Source organism: Sorex araneus, chromosome 2 (assembly GCF_027595985.1).
Source record: "Sorex araneus isolate mSorAra2 chromosome 2, mSorAra2.pri, whole genome shotgun sequence".
Lineage (NCBI taxonomy): Eukaryota > Metazoa > Chordata > Mammalia > Eulipotyphla > Soricidae > Sorex > Sorex araneus.
Genome location: NC_073303.1, coordinates 32,797,057 through 32,818,689, shown reverse-complemented (window position 1 = coordinate 32,818,689; position 21,633 = coordinate 32,797,057). Strand labels below are relative to the sequence as shown.

Sequence of the window (21,633 nt, the reverse complement as noted above, 5' to 3'; positions counted from 1 at the left end):
GCATCGCCGGATGTGACCCCCCCCAAAAAAAAAAGCAAAAGAATGTAAATCCAACTCTGAGGCTGCTTCTCGGGACCTAAAAGCCATCCCGGGGCTTCTATGATCTTCGAGTAAAATCCAAACTGCTGGGTCCTGGGCCTGTGCGCTGCCCACTCCAGAGCTCTCCTCTCAGGCCTCAACCCATGGCCCTTCTGAGACGCTGGTCCTGTCACCCTGTCTACTGCCACCCGCCCCACCATCCATTTCTGCCCATTACTGGCAATTCTCTGAACAGGCAATTTAAATGCTCCTACTTGCTCACTTAGGTATGTGTCCACTGTCTTTCCCACCAGCAAGGATCTGTCAGGCCACCCCTGGGACCCAGGAGCTGTGACGCACCTGCCCCCAGGCCCACTGCTGAGATGCCCACTGAGAGAGGGAATGTTTGGTCCGGCACCCATCATCTTCCCGAGGGAAAACCAAAACTGAGAACACAGAAAACCTGCAGCTTCTCAGAAAAGAAGTCCCAAGAATCCTATCAAGGGGGTTGCAAAAAGAAACTTCTAGAGAAAGACCTGTGTATAGGACCACTTCTCAGATTTCCAGGAAGAGGCATCTGCGGGGAGAGTTCCTTGTAGTCACAGATCAAAATTCCAGTCAGTCGCTCCTACTACTCTTTATTGAGTCACAGATTTCACAGGCACCTTGGTGACTGCCGCCCTGAGAGGGAAGCAGGGTGTCCCCCACCCTCTTCTCTGCGGTCCCCTGGCTGCCCCCGAAGTCTGGCTGTCAGTGGCCCGGTGGAACAGAGGAGTTCTGGTTGTCTCCCTGAGAAATGGCTTCCTCCTTGGAAATGGCCTCACTCAGGCCCTGCAGGTCATCGAGCAGGACGGACAGGGACCCTGGGAAAGAAGCCCGGACAGGAGTGACAGAGAAGGGGCTGCCGGGAGAGCAGCAGGGCTGCACTGTGGGTGAGGGAGACTGGGGAGAAGGCTCTGGAACCAGGTGGTAAGGAGGCTGAGAGAGCTCACGGGCATCCCCGTCACTGGTGTCCTGAGCACCTCCAGAAGGGGCCCCAGACACTGAGCTGGGGGTCACCCCTGAGCACTGCCTGGTGGGGTCCCAACATTGAAAAAAAATGAAAAAAGAGGGGCTAGAACGATAGCACAGCGGGTAGGGTGTTTGCCTTGCACTCGGCCAACCTGGGTTCGTCCTTGGCATCCCATATGGTCCCCTGAGCACCACTAGGAGTAATTCCTGAGTGCAGAACCAGGAGTAACCCCTGAGCATCGCTGGGTGTGACCCAAAAAGTAAAAAGAAAAAAAAAAAAGAGAGAGAGAGACTGTAGCTGGTAGGGCATTTGCCTTATGGACAGCTGACCCAGGTTCGATTCCTGGTACCCCAGAGGGTTCCCCAAGCACCACCAGGAGTAATTCCTGAGCACAGAGCCAGGAGTAACCCCTGAATCGCCAGGTATGCCCTCCCCACAAAAGATAAAAGAGGGTTCTCAGGGCCACAGGACAGCGGGCCTGCATCCTGGTCCCCTGCCCACCTGCCCTTCCCGCTTGGACTGTTACCTCTTATGGACTCTCTGGTGTAGAGTGTTGCAGCTGAAGGAACAGACGCCGAAGGCCGGAGGGGCGTGGGGCTGGGCGCCGGGGGCGCCCCCTTGTCCAGGAGGGACGGAAGGACTGCCAACAGCCGCTGCTGCTTGTAATGGGAGAGGAGACCCTCCTGCTGCAAGGTGGCCTGGGAAGGAGAGGGTTAAAGGCCTCCTGGCCCAGGCAGAGCCTCTGTCCCCCCTCTGTCCCCCCACCAGGGTCAGGCGGAGGGGCCTGCTCTCGGTGGTCCCCTACCAGCATGATGTTCTTGTCCTTCTCCAGCTCCTGCACGCGCTGGGTCAGCCGCAGCCCCTCCTCCTTCTGGGCCTCGTCGTGCAGGCGCCTGAGCTCCTGATTCCGCTCCTTCTCCCGCGCGGCTTTGCGCTGCATCTGGCGCAAGGTGACCACTGCGGGGAAGCCGGCACAGGGGTGAGGCGTGGGCAGCCCCGAGGAAGTGAGACACCAGCAAAGGGAGACGGGAGGGAGGGCAGGCACTCGGGGTCCCCGGCTCTGTGGCTCGGTTTCTTCTGCACAGGAGTTGGCGGGGGGGGGGGAAGGGGTGGCGGGGGTCCGCATGCTTTAGGATGCATGGATCTGTAGGCCCAAGGTACCATCCCCATCCTGAGCCTTCCCAGAATTCCTTAGGGAAAAAGCTGACGATGGGCTGAAGCCTTGTGTTCATAATGGTCACTTCTCCCACCCTTTTCTGGAGGGGGGAGGACCAGGAGAGGAGGTAGAGCCACAGTGGCAGTGCTCTGGGTTTACTCGAGACTCTGTGCTCAGGAGACCCTACACAGTGCCAAGGATGGAAGCAGAGTCAGCCGTGCGCAAGGTAAAGCGCCTTAACCCCTGTACTATCTCTCTGGCCCCCATGTTCACTTTCTTAAAGTGTGGCAATGGCACCAATTATACAAATACCTGACTGGGGGCAAGCAATAGTAAAGCAGGGAGGGCTTCTGCCTTGCACTCAGCCAACCTGGGTTTGATCCCTGACATCCCATATGGTCCCCCAAGCACTGCCAGGAATAATTCCTCAGTGTAGAGTCAAGAGTAACCCCTGATGGGGCTGGAGTGATAGCACAGCGGGTAGGGCATTTGCCTTACACACAGCCAACCTGGGTTCAATCCCCAGCATCCTATATGGTCCCCTGAGCACCACTAGGAGTAATTCCTGAGTGCAAAGCCAGGAGTAACCCCTGTGCATTGCCGGGTGTGACCCAATAAGCAAAAAAAAAAAAAAAAAGAGTAACCCCTGAGCATCGTCGAGTGTGACCCAAAATGCCAATAAATAAATAAATAAATAAATAAATAAATAAATAAATAAATGGCAATTTCCTCTTTGTAAGTGCTATCACTGAAAGGTCACGTCTGCAACTTACTACGGGAGGTGAGTATGTGGTGCTGGGGACTGCACCAGGCACCTGCAACCAAAGCATGTTCTCCAGTCCTCTGAGCCATGCCCCAGCCCTACACCAGGCGAAGCTTAGGGTTTACTCCTGGCTCTGCACCCAGGGACCACTCCTGGAGGTACTCAGAGGACCACCCATGGTGCTGATCAAACCTGGGTCAGTTGCACGCAAGGCAAGCGCCTTACCCACTGTGCTGTCTATCTCTCCACCACCCAGCCCTACACTTTGATTCAAAACAATGTCACCGTCACTGTCACTGTCGTCCCATTGTTCATCGATTTGCTCGAGCAGGCGCCAGTAACATCTCCATCGTGAGACTTGTTACTGGTTTTGGCATATCGAATACGCCACGGGGAGCTTGCCAGGCTCTGCCGTGTGGGCGAGATATTCTCTGTAGCTTGCCGGGCTCTATGAGAGGGATGGAGGAATTGAACCTGGATCGGCTGCGTGCAAGGGAAATGCCTTACCCACTGTGCTATCGCTCCAGCCCTCAAAACAATGTATACATATTATATGTGAGAGCGGGTGCGGCAGAGGTTGGTAACTGCTGCACCCAGTTAGAGGAAGCATAGCTCGTCTAAGTGTTGGAAAAGTTTTCTTATGAGTTGAGGGCAGGCGCCACAAGTTAAGCTGTGCTGAGTATGGTCTCCACAGACTGTGTGGTCCAGAGTCACAACTCCCAGCTACACCACAGCTGGATGTGCAAACATTGCAACTAAATGGGGTGCAACCCCTGGCAAGTATCCCCCTTCAAATATGTGTGCCTGCCACTGCCAGGAAGCACAAGCCCCAGCAAGTAGGCATGCTAGGCCTTCCCTGGGCCCAGCGATACCAGAATATACGCAAACACCACAGCTAAAGAGGAGCGTGACCCCAGGTACACAGGGACAAGCCACACAACTAAAGCTGTGTGAGCACCAGTGAGGGAGCACAGCGATGAGTGAGCGAACACCACAGACTGAGCCGTGAGCCCCTGAGCACTGGCACAGGGAGAGCCTGCCACCCCACCAAGACAGCGGGAGGGTGCCACCCCACCAACACAGGGCAGGGAGGGGCAGGACAAGTGTGCAAGTCAGGACGGCAACAGCAGCAGTTTGCGGAGCCCGTCTGAGGCTTGGCAATAAGGGTTGGTTCACCTGAGACATCATCAGTGTCAATGTGGTAACGTCGCGCCTTGCAGGCATCCAAACAACAGGCGCTGACAAACCCCTGGTGGCACTGCCCTCGGTACAAGCCCCTGTGTCCCCGCGGGGCTCACCCGCCTTGGCGTGCTCCCGCCGGGCCTCGTTCAGTCTTCTCTCTGTTTCCAACAGCTGCTCGCGCAGCCGCGTCTCCACCTCGGCCACCTTCTCCTGCAGAGCTGGGGTGAGGGTGCAGGTGGGCTGTGTGGCTCCGGCCGTACTCCCCGGCCACCCTCCCAGGGCAGACCTGCTTCCCCTCTCGCCCACCTTGCCCGTAGATCTCCTGCTGCTGCGTCAGCTCCTGCCGGAGACTGGCGGCCTCCTCCGTGCTCTCCTGCTGGCCCTGGCGTGCAGCTTCCAGCTGCAGCCCCACGCTGACCAGGGACTCCTGCGTGCGCTGCAGCTCCTGCTCCAGCTGCTGGGCCACCTTGCTTAGCTGCATCCGCTCAGCCTCCCCTGCGAGAGATGGAGCTCACACAGGGCTCTTCCCCTCAAACACAAACGCGTGTGCGCGCGCGCACACACACACACACACACACATACACACTTGTGCACACCCACACACGCATGCACTCATGCATACGCACACCCATGCATGCACACATACAAGCACACACACAAGAATGCACACACATATATACGTTCACATGCATGCACACAGGCATGCATGCGCACACATACACACACATACACGCATGCACATACGCACACATGCGCATACGCATGTACATGCACACACATGCATGTACACACATGCAGACACACGCACACACACAGTAGCTCAAGCTCAGGCACCTTGCTGCCGCGCCCGGCCCACTTCCTGCTGGATGATGTGGGCACTCAGCTGCAGCTCAGCATCCAGCCGGTTCCGTTCTTCCCGCAGCTGCTCCAGCTCCTGGCTCATGGCTGCGTCTGGTGGGGGTGGGGGGCAGCTGAGATAGGGAAGAAAAACAGAGTCGGGGCGGAGGTGGGGGAAATCACCCAGCTGCCTGACCCTCATCCCACCTCCTGGGGTCCCAACACCTCACACCCTGCACCTCCTCCCCTGACCCACCCCCAAGTGCCCCCAAATTCACCTCTCCTCACTCTCCCTCTCCTGGCGCAGCTGAGCAAGGGCCAGTTTCCGAGCCATCAGCCCTGGGAAAGAAAAGATAGACATGGTGCTGAGTTTGTGACGGGAAAGGAGGAGGCTGAGGAAATATGGGCAGAAGATGCTGGGAGTGAAAGAGGGGGTTGGGGGGGGTTGGGGGAGGGGATGGAGGGCAAGAGAGGGAACTGGTGAGGACATACAGGCACTGGCATCACCCGACCCACCCTGGATGGTGTGGACCTTGCGAACAGCGAAGCTGATTCGGTTGCTGAGGCTAGGCAGTCGCGCGAGGGCCAGGTCCACATCGGCCACGGTGCTCTGCAGCCAGGTCTGGAAGCTGGAGAAGGCACAGGTCACGGCCGCCCCGCCCCGCTCTCCCACCCAGCCTGCTCCTTTCTCCCGGGTGGCTCTGCCCGTGGGGAGGAGAGGGAAGGGAACTGGGGTAGGAAGAGAAGCACCGATGCACCCCCCCAGCCCCTGCCGCCAGACACGCCCGAGCTCCTCATCTACCAATAGGGCAAGTCTGAGAAACTAAGCCCTTCAGTGACGGTGAGATAAAATGAGCCAGGGCCGGACACGTGGGTCAAAGGGTTGGGGACCACCCTCTGCCGGAAGGAGGCCTGAGTTCCATCCTCACCACCACAGTGTCCCCTAAGTACTTCCAGGACTGACCCCTGAGCTCTAAGGCAGAAGCAGCCCCCAGCAATGCCAGGTGTAAATCAAATATTTTAGTAAATAAAATAAGTGAAAAATAAAATTAATGCACTTGCTCGTGCAAACACCAAAGCCATTCCTGGGCCCCAAGTACAGCCGTTTCTCATTTGGGTGTGAGCAATCAGTGTCTTTAATAACAGCCCTGAAGTAAAACCAATCGGAGCCTCATGGGGTCATGCCCCATCTGGACCCAAATGCCTGGCACAGTAAAGGGCGCAGTAAAATCTCCGTGGGGAGGGGCACCAGGGACGTGGCTCGGTGGAACGCACTTGCAAGGCCAGTGCAAGGTTTGGTCCCAGCACCACACACACAAATAAAAGCTCCGCGGGGGCTAAGGTGAATGATGTAAGGCGGAGAGTGTCCACATCCAGGTCTGGGGGATCCCCTGTATGCCTTGCTGGGGGTTTGGGGAGACTACAGCTCAGAGTGTCCGTCGTGGTTTTAAATGGCCCTGAGCTCTGAGAACACTCTAAGGCGTTGCGTCTTTTCCAACAGCTGAGCAGCTGATTCCTCAACAGCAGTAACCAGTTACCTCCCCACCGGGGAAGTCTGGTCCGCCTGCCTTCTCAGCTGGCTGTGCCCACCGCAGCGTGGTTCATGTAAACAAGAAGCCTAAATGCAGGGAGAGCGGGGCAACAGCCGGGGCAGGGCGGGAGCAACAGCTGAGTCCACGCCCGCCCACAGGAGCCACAGGACCGCCCAGGCTGGGAGCGGCTCCAGCGCGCCCCGTCTCAGCACGATCTGCGCAGGCGCCGCCCATCCCAGCCGCGGCTCTTTTTAGGCCATCGCAGTCACAGACTCTCAGTCACCTTAGGGTCCATCTTCTTAAACTGTGGCCATGTGGGATCATGTAACTTTCAAAAACTTTTAAAATCAGGGGGCTGGAGCAATAGCACAGCGGGTAGGGCGTTTGCCTTGCATGAGGCCGACCCGGGTTCGATTCCCAGCATCCCATATGGTCCCCCGAGCACCGCCAGGAGTAATTCCTGAGTGCAGAGCCAGGAGTAACCCCTGAGCATCGTTGGGTGTGACCCCAAAAGGAAAAAAAAATTAGAAAAACTTTTAAAATCATTTTGTTTGTTTGCTTGTTTGCTTTTTGGGTTACACCAGGCGATGCACAGGGGTTACTCCTGGCTCATGCACTCAGGAATTACTCTTGGCGGTGCTCGGAGGACCATGTGGGATGCTGGGAATCGAACTGGGTCAGCTGCGTGCAAGGCAAACGCCCTACCTGCTGTGCTATTGCTCCAGGTCCTTAAAATCAGTTTCTTAATGATTTATTATGAGTAAATGCTTGACCTGCATACGGATTTTATATACCTATATAGCGTGAGTCATGTAACACTGTCAGGTGGGGCTCACCGCAGACCCCGTCTGACAGGCAGGGGACAGTGTAAGCCAGGAGAGTATGGAGGGGCTGGAGAAACAGTACAGCAGGTCTGATTTGGGGCACCACATACGGTCTCCCAGCCTTTCCGGGAGTGACCCCTGAGCCAGGACTAATGAGCACCACTGAGTATGGTCTCCGCCCTCCCCATCCCCCCCCCCGAAAAAGAATTAGAAAAATTTGAAGTTCATGATAGCTTGAGTCAGTTTAAGCCGTTGCTAAATAAATTGCAGTACTCCTGCATTCTCCCGCTTCTCACTCTTTGGAATTGTGGAGGAGACCAAGTGACTTCAAGTAAAATGTATTTTATGTTTAAAACATTTTCTCAGGTAAAAGGGGTTGTGAGCACAAACCATTTAAGAAGCCTGGCTTGGGGTTGGAGTACAGTGGACAGGGCGTTGCCTTACACATGGCCATCCCCAGTTTGATCCCCGGTACCACACACGGTCCCCCAAGCCGCCAGGAGTGAACCCTGAGTATCCTGTGTGTGGCCCAAGAACAAAAAAAAAAGGAGGGGGGGAAAGGAGGAGGAGAAGGAGGAGAAAGAGGAGGAGGAGGAGGGAAGGAAAAAGGAAGAGGAGGAGGAAGGAAGAGCAGCAGCCCCGGGGACTGGAGAGAGCACAGCAGGCAGGGAGCTCGCTTTGCAGACTGAACTATCACTCATAGGATCTCCCAAGTACTGCCAGGAGTAATTCCTGAGTGCAGAGCCAGTACTAAGCCCTGTGCACTGGCAAATATGGCCCCAAAGCAAACAACAACAATAAAAAAAAAAAATGGGGGCAGGGGGGAGTCCTGGCTTGGAGATGTGGTTTTCAAGTTTTCCATACCTGTAAACCAATAGCAACCCCTAGAGCCACAGGTAAAGATCATTGGCCCACAGACCTGGCAGGAACCCACAGAGTGGTTTAATCCTGGTGGGCTCTTCAGCAATAAGTGATAAACAAGAACCATTACAGCTATGTCCTAATACCAAAGTTGAACCTGGTCCACATACAGCTGCCAGGTGGCACCTCCTCAAAATAGTCTCTAATCCCAGGCAGGTCTGATCACTGTCATATTTTTTCCAGTGAGCGCATAATGCACCGGAGAGGACGGTGGGCAAGGACCCACCTGCAAGAGAGCCTCAGGACACAGCCAGCTTTTACAGACTGGGGGGACAGCAGAGCACTGTGCTGACCCCTCCCCGCCAACCCAGGGGCCTGTGGTGGCACAACATCTGAGTCTGAGGAGGGTGTTCCCAGCTCAAAGTTTAAGCTTCTCCTGAGAGAGCCTTCTTTTTATTTGTTTGTTTTGTTTGGGAGCCCCACCCAGTGGTTTACTCCTGGCTCTGCCCTCTGAGGTCACTCCTGGAGGGACCAGGGACCACATGTGGTGCTGGGGATGGAAATAATCGGCAGCATGTAAGGCAAGCGCCCTACATATCTCTCCGTCCCTGAGGGCACATTCCACAGGTTATATACATGTCAGAGGGAAACACCTAAAAAGCTGACACTGGGAGCCGCAGACTAGCAGGAAAGTGGCAACTATGTTAGAATCACTGTTACAACAGTAGGTGTACAGTTTAACATCCAGGTTACATTTGTTTACAAAGAAACAGGGTACCCATTAGTTTTTGTCTATTTTTATTTGGGCATCACACTCAGCGGAGCTCACAGCACCAACTGAGGGCTCCTGCACAGAAAGCCTGTGCTCGAACCCCCTAAAATGCTAAGTGATGGAAGACCAAGTGTCGGCACCCCCATCCTGAAACGACTCTGAGGGTGGCCATCCTATTAGCTCAAGTCACTCCCAAATGGGAGGAACCCCGACCTCACACTTTAGGGGGTCACACCTGTGGCAAGAATGTGGATGGGGGGGCCGGAGTGATAGCACAGCAGGTAGGGCGTTTGCCTTGCACGCAGCCGACCCGGGTTCGATCCCTGGCATCCCATATGGTCCCCCAAGCACTGCCAGGAGTAATTCCTGAGTGCAAAGCCAGGAGTAACCCCTGAGCATCGCTGGGTGTGACCCAAAAAGAAAAAAAAAAAAGAATGTGGATGGGGTCCCAGGAAAACAGCGAGCCTGAGGACTTTGCAGGGCTCACCACCAGGAGCCCCGCACACGCACCTGCTGGCTTCCCACCCCCTCCTAGAAATGGGGAAGCAGAACTCTCTCCCCTCTGCTCTGGCTCACGTACCTGACCACAATGTTGGCCACAAGCTTCAGCTGCTCCTCGGTCTCCGCTGTCTGCTGCTTGTGCCGGCGTCCGGCCTCCTGGGCCCGGGTCAGCTCCACCTGCAGGGTCTGGGAGGGACATATGCTCTGCCCGGGGTCCCCTGCGGCCCACCACACCACCCCCAAGGGATGACCTCTGGCACCAACCTTGGCGCCCAGCCGCTCCACCTCGGCCTCGGTGGCTCTGTCCTTCAGGGAGTGCTGCAGGATGGCCTGCTCCTGGCTCTGGGAGGCGGTTCTTTCCTGGAGCTCTGCCACCTGGGGCAAGAGAAGTCTGAGACTAGCGAGGCAGAGCAGCACATGGCCCTGGAATGAGGGGCAGGTGGCAAAAGGCTCTGAAAAATCATTCGGGGGAAGATAAGAGCATCTCTAGCCGATGGGGCTGGAGTGATCGCACAGTGGGTAGGGCGTTTTCCCTGCACGCGGCCAACCTGGGTTCGATTCCCAGCATCCCATATGGTCCCCTGGGCATTGTCAGGAGTAATTCCTGAGTACATGAGCCAGGAGTAACCCCTGAGCATCGCCAGGTGTGACCCAAAAAGCAAAAAAATAAAAGAAAAAAAGAACATCTCTAGCCGAGGGCAGAGTCTGAGTCTGAGTCCACATTTCCTTCCAGAAGCAGGTTCCATGTGCTCCAATAGTCAAACAGCACGAAGAGCCACACTTCACCCAAACCACCTGTCCTTGGACACTCAACTGTTCTGTATGTCAGGCTGGCCCATTATCTTTTCCCTTTTCCTTGCTTGTTCTGTGGGGTAGGAGGCTTGCTCTGGCGCATGTTCTGCGGTGCTCAGGAGCTGCTACCAGCTCAGTGCCTGGGGGATGCAGCTGGTGGTGCCCAGGGGACCAGGCAGTGCCGAAGAATGAAGCGGGGGGTCTCCTGCTTACGAGCCTGCTCTCAGCTCACTGAGTTGTCTGTGCGACGCCCCTCCCCCACACTGGTGTTTGCAGACGGCTCTGCTGGGCACTGTTGGCCGGCCCGCTGTGCCCCTGCTCCAGGGCGAAGCTCCACGAGAACCAGCCCTGGCCTCCTGGTTCCGGCTGTGCTTCCACTATGTGAAATCACTCAAAAAATACTTAGGGCAGCTGGACAGACAGTACAGGGGGTAAGGAGCTTGCCTGGCACCTGGCCAACACTGGTTCTATCCCCAGCACCGACAGGATTCCCCAGTCACTGCCAATGGTCTCTGCTAAGCACAGAGCCAGGAACAGCCCCTGAGTACCACTGGGTGCCCAGAAACCAGGGGGGAAATAATATACAGGGGCCAGGGCTATGGCTTGGAGTAGCGTATCCGCCTTGCATGGGAGGCTGTGAGTCCAGCTCCTGGCAGCATCCCGTATTCCCACCTGAAAGACCAGCACTGCCAGCCTGAGAGGGGTAGGGGATTTGCCTCAGACACACAAGCCGGATTCAATCTCCAGCACCCCATAAGGTCCAGAGCCACACCAGGAGGGACCCTGAGCTCAGAGCCCAGAGCAAGCCCTGAGCACTCCTGGGTGTGCCCTTACTCCCAACACCCCCCCCAAAAAAAAAAGGAGGGGGCTAAGGGGAGAGAGCGGCAATGCCAGGCATATAGCCCGATAGTAGCAAGTGCGCGCCCCCTGGTGGTCAGTGCAACAGGCAAACAACCCCCATATCAGAGCCAAGTAAAGTATTTGGGCTTGTTGCCAGGGACCAAATCAAGGTTGGCTGCGTTAAAGACAGCGCCCTACCCGCTGGACTATCACTTCTTGCGGTATGGTGAATCCAACCCAGGGCTTCACACATTCAAGATTTATCTTCTACTCCCTGAGCCGCATTCCTGGCCCATTTGTTTTATTTTGGGGGTTTTGTGGTGGTGTTTTTTTTTTTTTTGGTTCTTTTTGGTTTTGAGGCCACACCTGGAGATGCTCAGGGGTTATGCCTGGCTCTTCACTCGGAAATCATTTCTGGGGGCCATATGGAATGCTAGGGATTGAACCCAGGTCAGCCATGTGCAAGGCAAGTTCCTTGCCTGCTGTACTATCTCTCTGACTACTTTTGGGTTTTTTTTTTGGGGGGGGGGGTTTGTTCTGGGTTTTTTTTTTTTTTTTTTTTGTCTTTTTTTGAGAAGCCATACCTGGCAGTGCTCAGGGGCCACTCTTCATTCAATACTCAGAGGTTGCTCCCAGTCGTGCTGGAGGGACATGTGACATTGGGGACCAAACCTGGGCCTCCTACATGCAAAGCAGGAGCTCCAGCCTATTGAGCCACCTCCCCAGCTCCCATTGGTTGTTTTAAAATATAGAACTTGGGACAGAGAATGGTACAGCGGGTAGAGCGTTTGCCTTACACGTGGCCAATCTGGGTTCAATCCCCGGCACTTACATGGTTTCTCAAGGCCATCAAGAATGATTCCTGAGTGCGGAGCCAGGCTTATGCCCTAAGCACCATCAGGTGTGGCCCAAGAGTAAAAACAAAAAAATATATATAAATAAAATATAGAACTCTAGAAGTCTGAAAGATGGTTCAGAGGCTTAGAGAGCATTTGCCCAGCCAAGAGTCCAAACCCCTAAACCACACACAAGTACTGAAGTGATCCTGACAGCCCTGTAATTATTAGGAATCCCAGCATGAAAGGACCCAGCTTGGCGCCTTAGGAAATGCCCAGGGCAAGCTTGAGATCCCAAACTCCATCCCCAGTGCTTTGCGTGCACCAAGGTCATCCTGATCGCCCCATGGTCCCAAATCCCTGGTAAGGGAAAAAGAGTCAATTTTAAAATATTTCAATAGGGGCTGGAGCAATAGCACCTCGGATAGGGTGTTTGCCTTGCACGCGGCCAACCTGGATTCGATTCCCAGCATCCCATATGGTCCCCTGAGCACCGCCAGGAGTAATTCCTGAGTGCATGAACCAGGAGCAACCCCTGTGCATCGCCGGGTGTGACCCAAAAAGCAAAATAAATAAATAAATAAATAAAAATATTTCAATAAAGAGGGACTGGAGTGATAGTACAGTGGCTTGTCTTCCACGTGGCCAACCCAGGTTCAATCCCCCGCATCCCATATGCTCCCCTGAACCTGTCAGGAGTGATCCTGAGTCAGAGTGAGGAGTAAGCCCTCAGCACCGCTGTGTATGTTGCCAACCCCCAAATAAGTGTCATGACTACATGAAGAGCAAGGAGTTAGGGACAGAAGATGACCCAAAGGACTGAGTGTGTGATTTGCACATGGGAGATCCCAGTTACATCCTTGGCTCCCGTGAGAAGTGTGTGGGTAGCCACTGAAACCAAGAAAAGAGAAAAAGAGCTAGGAGCTGGGAGAGACGCAGGGGGCAGCCCCCAAGAGACCTGCGCCTTCAGCTGCTGCACGTGGGCCCGGTGCTCCAGCTCCTGGGCCTTCAGTTGCACCATGAGGGCAAACACCTTCTCCCGCCAGTTCTTCAGCAGAGAATGGCACTTCCTGGTGAAGTCGGGCTCCAGGGCATCAGAAGGCTGCACCTGGAGGTTTGGGGGTGGAGAAAAGGCCAGAGTGTGGGGGCTCCGGGGAGAGCGGAGGAAGGAGGTGGCATCCTAGTTCTCCCTCTGCCCTGCCCGAGCCACTGGAGTCACAGTGAAAGGAGAGCGAGGTCCTCTGGCAGGCGTCCCGGGAGGCAGGCGGGGGTGGGGGGTGGGGGACCTACCTTGCGGGCCAGCTCCTCCTCCTGGATGGACAGGATGTGCAGGAGACTCTCCACACGCACCTGCAGCAGCTCGGCCGTGGTGCGCAGGCCGTCCCGGTCCTCCTGCAAGTGCTGAGGGAGAGGGAGGGAGCACTCGGCCTCAGGGGTCCACGCTGGCCATCTCTGCAAGGCCATCCCGCGCCCCCGTCTGCCCTCCCTCCTGGGGACTGCTCTTCTCCCGGGTCTCTCGTCCCTGAGGCCTCTCCATGCCCCCGCCCCGGCCCTCTCACCCTCTCACCTGCATCGTTTCTAGAAGCTCCTGGCGTTCTGATTCCCATGACTGGCTTTGGACCTCGGGAGGGACATGATCCCCGACATATCTCCTTAGTTTCTCAACCAAGGTCACCTGAGCCTCCAAGTCTTCTTGAGTCTTGCTAGCGTTGGGGTTGGGACAGAGCGGCCATCAGGGAGGGCGCCCTGGAGGCCTGCCCCTCCCATCAGTGCTGGGCTCCCCTCAGCCGACTCCCCTTTACCTCAGCTGCTTCTTCAGCAGCTCGGCCTCTTTCTGGGCTGCGGACAGCTCATTGGCTTCTGCAGCCCTCCTGGTTTCCAGACTGTTCAGAGACTTCTCCAGGCTTTCGGCTTTGCTGTTCAAACAGGAAAGCGCCTCCTGGTGAGCTTGTGTCAGTGAGGAGAGCTGCGCAGAGAAGAGACGGTTCCATGAACCCCACATGGAGCTTTCCAAACCCTGCCTGGCCCTTGTTCCCAATTTGTGACCTTTGACATCAGCCCAACATATCACCCAACCAGGCTTGGCAAGTGAAGAGCAGCCTGAGAGCCTCACTCGCCCCATCATTCTTCAGTCCATCACCGACATGGTCAGATGTCCCCACAAGACATATCTTGCGTCCCTCCTGCACTGGCACCCACCCAAGGAAGCCAGCCTCTTCCCTTGGCCTCTGCCCTCTCCCCCTAGCCCATCTCCTACTGCCCTCTGAGTGCCAACATACCCCAGCCCCCTGCCCTCCTTCTTTCACTCCAAATATCACGTGTCTCTTTCCAACCATGGAGTCTACCTGAAGGCTCAGATTCCCCAATTCCTCAGGGCTCATCAGACAAACCTCCCAGAGTGAACGGACACTGTCCCGTCACCTGCTTACATCCTTCGAGCACTTACTATCCTCTCCAAGGGCCTGACTTCTGATGGGCTGACTATAATGCAAAAGAAAGTTCTGGCAAGCAGAAACTTCTCATGGTACCCCAGACAGTGGAGAGGGTATCAGGGGACACTGAAGGCACCTTGGGGCAGTCCATGGAGTGTCATTTCCCATGCATCCCTCTAGCATTATTGCCAGTGACATTTCAGGACATAAATTACAAAAAAAAAAAAAAAAAAAAACTTTAGGCAAAAACTACAAATATATCATCATTTCTGTCTAAAATCTTTCAGCCAAAAAAAAGAAGTTTGGCAAAATAAAATGAAATAAACTCTTTCAGCAGTTCGTCACTGCTCCTAAAATACAGCCCAGCCTTCACTCCAGACCATCACCCAGAACCCCTGTGGCCAACTTTCCAGGTAAGTATTCTCACAATGTCCACTTCTCTAATTGTTTTATTTTGGGGCCACACCTGGTGCTCAAGGGGACCCTATGGGGGGCTGGGGATTGAATTCAGTATGCTACATGCAAGGCAAGTGTCCTATCTACTTTACTATTGCTCTGACCCAAATGTCCACTTCTTGTCATCAAAGCTTTCATGAATCTAAAGGCCTTTTATATCTTTCTATAAATTGTCTCCTTTGTTCATTTTCTGACTGAACTGCTATCATTTCCTTATCAATCTCTAGGTATGGATTAGGTATTAATAATAGAAGCCCTGGGCCAGAGATATGGTACAGTGGGATAGGCATGACCCAGGTTCAACCCCCGGCACCCCATATGTTTGGGGTTTCTTTTTGCTTTTTGAGGGGTCACACCCAATGATGCTCAGGGGTTACTCCTGGCTCTGCACTCAGGACTCACTCCAGGGGACCATTTGGGATGCTGGGGATTGAACCTAGATCGACTGCATGCAAGGCAAACACCCTACCTGCTGTACTATCGCTCTGGCCCCAGCACCCCACATGGTCCTGTGCACAGAGCCAGGAACAAGCCATGAGCATTGCCAGGTGTGACCCAAAAAATGAAAGTATAGAAACCCTTTCCTGTGATATGAACTACATAAATATTCTTCTCTAGTTGTTTGTCCCTAATTTCCCCCTTTGTCATTCCAAAAGTTAATACTATAAAGTCAGTGTATCCATTTTTCTTTCACTGGCTCTGGATTCTCAGTCATTCCAGGGTGATAAAGGAAGGCACCCCGACTTGCTTTCACGGTGTGGCCTCTGCAGACCCCTTCCCCATCCTTCATGGCACACTCCAAAACTGCAGCAGAGCCACTGGGATTGAACCCAGCTGAATATGTGTCCCCACAGGGCTGCAGGCTGCACTGTGAGGACCAGGAATCGGAGGATCACTCCCCCTGGGCCCCAGCTACCTCAAGAATGGCAGTGTAAGGGCTAGAACGACAGTACAGAGGGTAGGGTGCTCGTCTCACATGCAGCCAAACAAGGTTTGATGCCTGGCATCCCATACGGCCCCCTGAGCCTGCAATAGTGATTCCTGAGTGCAGAGCAAGGAGTAAGCCCTGAGCACCGGCAGGTGTGGTCGTACACCCCCTAATCCCTCCCAAAAAAATAGAATGGCAGAGAAATGACAGTTCAAGTGAACCCTCCTTCCCGATCTGAGTTAGAAACCCTCTATCACCACACCCTCCCACGTCCCAGTGCTCCCAGATGATATGGGTACCAGAAGGAAAAGGAGGGAAAGAACATCTCAAGTCATTGAAAGCGACCTGAATCCAGGGAAAGATGCAGTCTGAATGGGAACCCAATACCCAAGTATTCCATTTTCAACGCCACCTGTTCGTTTGTTTTGCCAGTTTGGGGGACCAGCAGGGGCTACTCGCAACCCAGGATTTGCTCTTGGGGCTCTTCCGGTAGTGCTAGAGGGACTGCTCAGAACTGGGGATCAAATCTGGGGCTTACATATGCATTGCATGTGCTCCAGCCTGTTGAGCCATCTCCCCGGTCCTAGGCCTCTTCTTTAATTGATGTTACCCAACATCTTCTCATAACCACTTCCCTTGTGATACCTATGTTCTGGGGAAGCTGTTACCCAGCTCACCTGTGTGTAGGTGAATCTTCCCACCCCGAGTTCACCTGCTCTCGGTGCAGCCTCTGCACCTCCTCCAGCTCCCGCTGGCTCCCTTCTTCCAGGTTCTTCCGGACAACCTCAGCCCCAGCCAACGCAGCCCTCAAGCCTTCAGCTTCCACCCGGCCAGCCTTCTCTGCCCGCGCCAGGGCCTCCAGCTCCAAGGACTGGGCCTCCAGCCTCAATTTCTGCTGCAGCGAGGATTCTTGAAGGACCCGAACTTCATCCTCCAGCCGCCGCAGCTCTTGCAGCTGCCGAGAGATCAGCTCAGCCTGCTGGCTCAGGGCGTGAGACCCCTGCAGATCCACGGTCCTGCAAAAACAGGTTGGCACAGATTAAGACCTGGGAAGGTGACGAAGGGCATAACTGGAAACATAAGAAAAGAGTCCCTCCATTCCCGTGTGGGGAGATAAGGGCTGGAGCTGAGCTCTTGGGTAATCTGCATTGATATTAAGTCCTGTCTGGGTTCACATGGTCTACAGAGTAGCTGAGACCATGGAACATGCTCTCAAGTGAGAGCCAGGTACAGAGAACCTGCCACACATTCTTAGCTGAAGGAGCTGGAAAATCATGCAGACCTCTGGATTGTGATTTAAGGTCTGGAAGTTGGAAGGTGGCATGGTGAGAGTTCATGGGTTCCACTAATAAGAGATGAGGCCAGGGACCAGAGCAATAGTACAGTAGGTCGGGCATTTACCTTGCATGTGGCCAACCTGGGTTCGATCCCTGGCATCCCATATGGTACCCCAAGCACTTCCAGGAGTAATTCCGGAGTGCAGAGCTAGGAGTAACCCCTGAGCATCACTGGGTGTGACCCAAAAAGCGGAAGGAAAAAAAAGAGAGAGAGAGAGAGAGAGAGATGAGGCCAGGCACTAGTTCAAGGCATTTATTGAGTGTGAGTTCTACTGGGTGAGGAGTCCTAGGGGATAGCACACAACATAATCCCAACCTTTGGAGAACTCAGTCTACTACTGTGACACCAAGTTGAAATCAGCATATAGCATAGCTTTTGCCAGCTCTTTCCGGGAGGCCCAGAACCACAGGATATTTTTTCTCCTATGCTAGGGGTGGAACCCAGGGCACCTGGTAACCAAACTAGCAAGAGTCTCCATCTCTTGGCAGCCACTCTAGCACTCCATAGAGTTCAAGGGAGACCTAGCTGCAGCCCCATTCTAGAGCAGAGATGCTCAAACGATCCTTCTTATTCTAGTCACCTGCACAGATTTGAAAATTCCTAATAATGAGCTGGAAAGATGCAGACTTTGTATTCAGGTTTGATCCCTGGCATTGTATGGTTCCCTGAACACTACCAGAGCATGAAGCCAGGAGTAGTCTCTGTGCCTCTGTGCAACATCGTATGTGCCCCAGCCACCAAAAAAAAAAAAAAAAATTCTAATGAGGGGCCAAAGAGATAGTGCAGCAGGTAAGGCACTTAACTTGCATGCAGTTGACCTGGGTTCGATCACTGGCACGACAGAAGTGACTTTATTATTTTTTTTGGGGGGGTGTCACACCCGGCGATGCACAGGGGTTACTCCTGGCTCTGCACTCAGGAATCACTCCTGGCGGTGCTCGGGGACCATATGGGATGCTGGAGATTGAACCCAGGTCAGCTGCGTGCAAGGCAAACGCCCTACCCGCTGTACTATTGCTCCAGCCTCAGGAGTAACTCTTAAGCACAGAGTCAGAATAAGCAAGTGAGCACACTCAGGTGGGCCCAAGAGCCAAAAATTAAAATCCTAACGTCTAATATTTCTAATAACATATTGGGGCCACAGCAATAGTACAGCAAGGTAAGGTGTTTGCCTTGCACATAGCTGACCCACATTTGATCCCCAGCATCTCATATGGTCCCCCAAGTACCTCCAGGAGTGATTCCTGAGTGCAGAGCTAGGAGTAACCCCTGAGCATTGCCAGGTGTGGTCCAAAACAAACAAAATAATAATAATCTGTCACTGTCATCCTGTTTCTCATTGATTTGTTCAAGCGGGCACCAGTAACGTCTCTCATTGTGAGACTTATTGTTACTGTTTTTGGCATATCCAATACGCCACAGGTAGCTTGCCAGGCTCTGCTGTGAGGGTGCGATACTCTCAGTAGCTTCCCAGGCTCTCCGAGAGGGGCGGAGGAATCAAACACAGGTTGGCCGCGTGAAAGGCGAACGCCCTACTGCTGTGGTATCACTCCAGCCCAAATAATAATAATAATAATATTTTTAATTATATAGTTGACAGCCAGACCACAACCACAACATTAAACCAAATTAATCTCTGAGAGTGGGATCCAGGCTTAAGAATTTCTAAGTTTGGGGCCAGAGAGATAGTATAGTGGGTAGGACACTTGCCTTGCAAGCAGTCAACATGGGTTCAATTCCATGCACCACATATGGTCCCCACAAGCCCACCAGGAGTACTCTGTTAGTGCAGAGCCAGGAGTAAGCCCTGGGTACATTGAGGTACAGGTCCAAAATAAAAAAACAAGCAGGATTTCTAAGTTTATTCAGGTGACTCCAGAGTGCAATTAACCTTGAGAATCAACATTCTAAGGTAAAATGGCAGAATGACAGTCCAGTACATTTGGAAAAAGATACACATGAAACATCAAGAATAAGAATCTTGGCCAGAGAGATAATACAGCAAGTAGAGTGCTTGCCTTGTATACAGCACACCCAGGTTTGATCCCTGGCACCGCATATAGTCCCCCAAGCTTGCCAGGAGTGATGCCTGAGCAGAGAGCTGGGAGTAAACCCTGAGCAAACTGCCAAATGTGGCCCAACCCCCCTTGCACCTCCCCAAAAAAAGAATCATCTTTCCAAACACATGGGCCCTTACCCCGAAGTCAGCTCCAACAACACGTATTCTATAGGACTGAATCCACACCACCACATTGCAGTTTATACTCTAGTTTGAACCTGTCTTATACTAACTGATCAGGATTAGCTGTTGGTCAATCTAGCATTTCCCTTCAGATGTTAAATTGTTTGCTATCAAGATGTCTTATACAATTTTTGTTTTCCCCATCCTGGAATCTAGCATACTGTCTTAATAATTATGCATGTGGGGTCTGAAATGATAGTACAGCCGGTAGGGTACTTGCTTTGCTCGTGGCTGACCCAGGTTTGAACAGCACCAGGAGTGATCCCTGAACACAAGTGGGTGTGATCCCAAAACAAAAAAAAAAATTATGCACTGTAGGCAATTTTATGTTGATTATAGAAAAAGGAACAAGTTCTGGAACTAAGGGCTAACTTAGGATAGGAACTCTATATTATTAAAGAAGATTCACTAGAAGCAAGCCTGGGAAAACAGCAACAAATGATCCTTACCTGCTTCTCCGCTGTGGTTCTTGCCCATCGCCAGAAACATCCTGCTCCCACATCCCTGAGGGTCTCTGGTTGTCTGATCTTCTCTCCAAGACATCTTGATGGATGGGGGATGGAGCCAAGGGATTGTTTGAGACCCATGTGGAAGTCTTCCTAGGCGGAGCTTGAAAGTGGGATGGAGGAATCAGCCTCGTTGTATCTGAGGAATCACAAAGACAGTCAATTTCCTTGGGAGAACAACCTGCAGTCCCCGAGCCAAGTCCGCACTGACCTGAAGGCCGAAACATCTCCACATTATTGGAAATCTCTAGATTCTGTTTCCAGTCGTCTATGTTCTCCTGGACAATAGGAGAAACAAGGAAACTCCAATTTAATTCTCAGGCCACCTTCCAAAGAGAGAGTCCTTATTATAACAGTCACCATCCTTAAACAATAGCCAAGTCCACTGACTCTTAGCTCTTCTTTTCCTAGTTTCCTAAAGAAGGAGGAAACCCCTTTAACTTGCTTGGGGCTGGAGCAATAGCACAGCGGGTAGGGCATTTGCCTTGCATGTGGCCGACCAGGGTTCAATTCTCAGGATCCCATATGGTCCCCTGAGCACCGCCAGGAGTAATTCCTGAGATGCAGCGCCAGGAGTAAGCCCTGAGCATCACCGGGTGTGACCCAAAAAGAAAAAAAAAAAAAAAGATAAACTTGCTTGACCCAATCAGGCCCCTGATAAACTATGGCAATGGCAATAACCATGACATGCATGGAATTCACTAAGAGCAAAGGGAATCTTAATGTTAATGTTAGGATTAGTCTTAGGCATTACTGATCATACTTGTAGGATCCTGGACTTTGCCTTTACCCTCTTCTTTAAAGGTTTACAGTCTCTGCGGTTCTGGGTTGGAGGTAAGAAAGCAGGTGTGCGGTGCAGGGGCTGCGAGCCCAATCTCCAGAGTTCTCTCCACGGTTCAGCAAGACCCTGGGGTAGCCCATCCAGACACCACCAAGCCATGACCCCGGGGTCCTTCCCTATCAAAGCGCTGGCCCAAGGCCTGGCCCCAGATGAATGCGGCCACATGAGGGGCGCTCACTTCTACAGGTCCCCTGAGAATCGGTCTAGACCCTGGCAGAAAAGCCAACCTTCCGATCTCATCCAAACCTTCCTGTCAACTCAGTATCCCTCTATTATCCCTTCAACTTCCATTCCCATAGCCACCCGCCTCTGTTCAGTGTCCCAGGGCACTAGAAGCTCTGTGAGCCCTGTCCACTCTCTCACCCTAATTCATCTATGTCTCCCCCGCTCTCTTTCTAATCTGGCTTTTCCTGGGAAAAGGTCTCTGGTCCCTCGCTGCTCACTTCCCTGATCTCCAGCTGATTTTCAGCTTTCCTACAAACTCCTGAGTGTTCATTCAGTTGGACCCTGAGCTCCAAGGCTGTCTGCCCACCTGATCTATTCCTCTACTTGGTCCCTGCACCCCACATCCCCTATGAGCCCCTATACCCACCCCCGACCCCCTCTCGGCCCCTTCCCGCCCCCAACCGACTCTACAGAACGCCCCTTACCCAGCGCGAGAGCGCCCCCTTCAGCCCTTTGGCCACACCCCCTACACCGCGATCTGGGGACCGGCCTCCGCCCTAGACCGCGCCTGCGCAAAGCGGGCGGTTTGGCGGGACGCAGTCAAGCCGTTTCACCCCGGAAAAAGGAAGGGAGGAGGTGCACGCAGGCGCAGTAGTCCTTAGATGTAGGCCAGATAAAGGCGTTGCCCGGACTCCGCGCCCTGACGACTCCTCCCAACCTCGGGAACCCGGGAAAACTTGTGAGCTAATCAGACAAGGCCGAAGGCGGGCAATCGTGGCTCTCCCCGCCCCCCAGCGCG

The 21,633-nt window shown here is 53.6% G+C and overlaps 1 protein-coding gene across 3 annotated transcripts; it reads right to left on the bottom strand.

The window, feature by feature from the left end:
* Nucleotides 1-308: 308 nt before the first annotated feature.
* Nucleotides 309-21,442, bottom strand: CCHCR1 (coiled-coil alpha-helical rod protein 1). Of its 3 annotated transcripts, none has more exons than XM_055129236.1 (18): nucleotides 20,592-20,909; nucleotides 20,040-20,106; nucleotides 19,772-19,967; nucleotides 16,455-16,758; nucleotides 13,729-13,892; nucleotides 13,494-13,629; nucleotides 13,217-13,327; nucleotides 12,885-13,034; nucleotides 9,723-9,833; nucleotides 9,538-9,644; nucleotides 5,485-5,597; nucleotides 5,247-5,307; nucleotides 4,966-5,102; nucleotides 4,438-4,626; nucleotides 4,248-4,349; nucleotides 1,836-1,987; nucleotides 1,557-1,728; nucleotides 309-881 (listed from the first exon to the last, which is right to left on the bottom strand). In XM_055129236.1, the coding sequence occupies exons 1-18, from the start codon at nucleotides 20,832-20,834 to the stop codon at nucleotides 769-771; spliced, it is 2,628 nt and encodes an 875-aa protein (XP_054985211.1). In that variant the 5' UTR covers nucleotides 20,835-20,909; the 3' UTR covers nucleotides 309-768. The 3 variants fall into 3 exon arrangements, with proteins under 3 accessions (XP_054985211.1, XP_054985212.1, XP_054985213.1); XM_055129237.1 differs by having other exon boundaries at nucleotides 1,557-1,686; XM_055129238.1 differs by lacking the exon at nucleotides 20,592-20,909 and adding an exon at nucleotides 21,320-21,442 and having other exon boundaries at nucleotides 313-881.
* Between the last annotated feature and the right edge of the window lie 191 nt (nucleotides 21,443-21,633).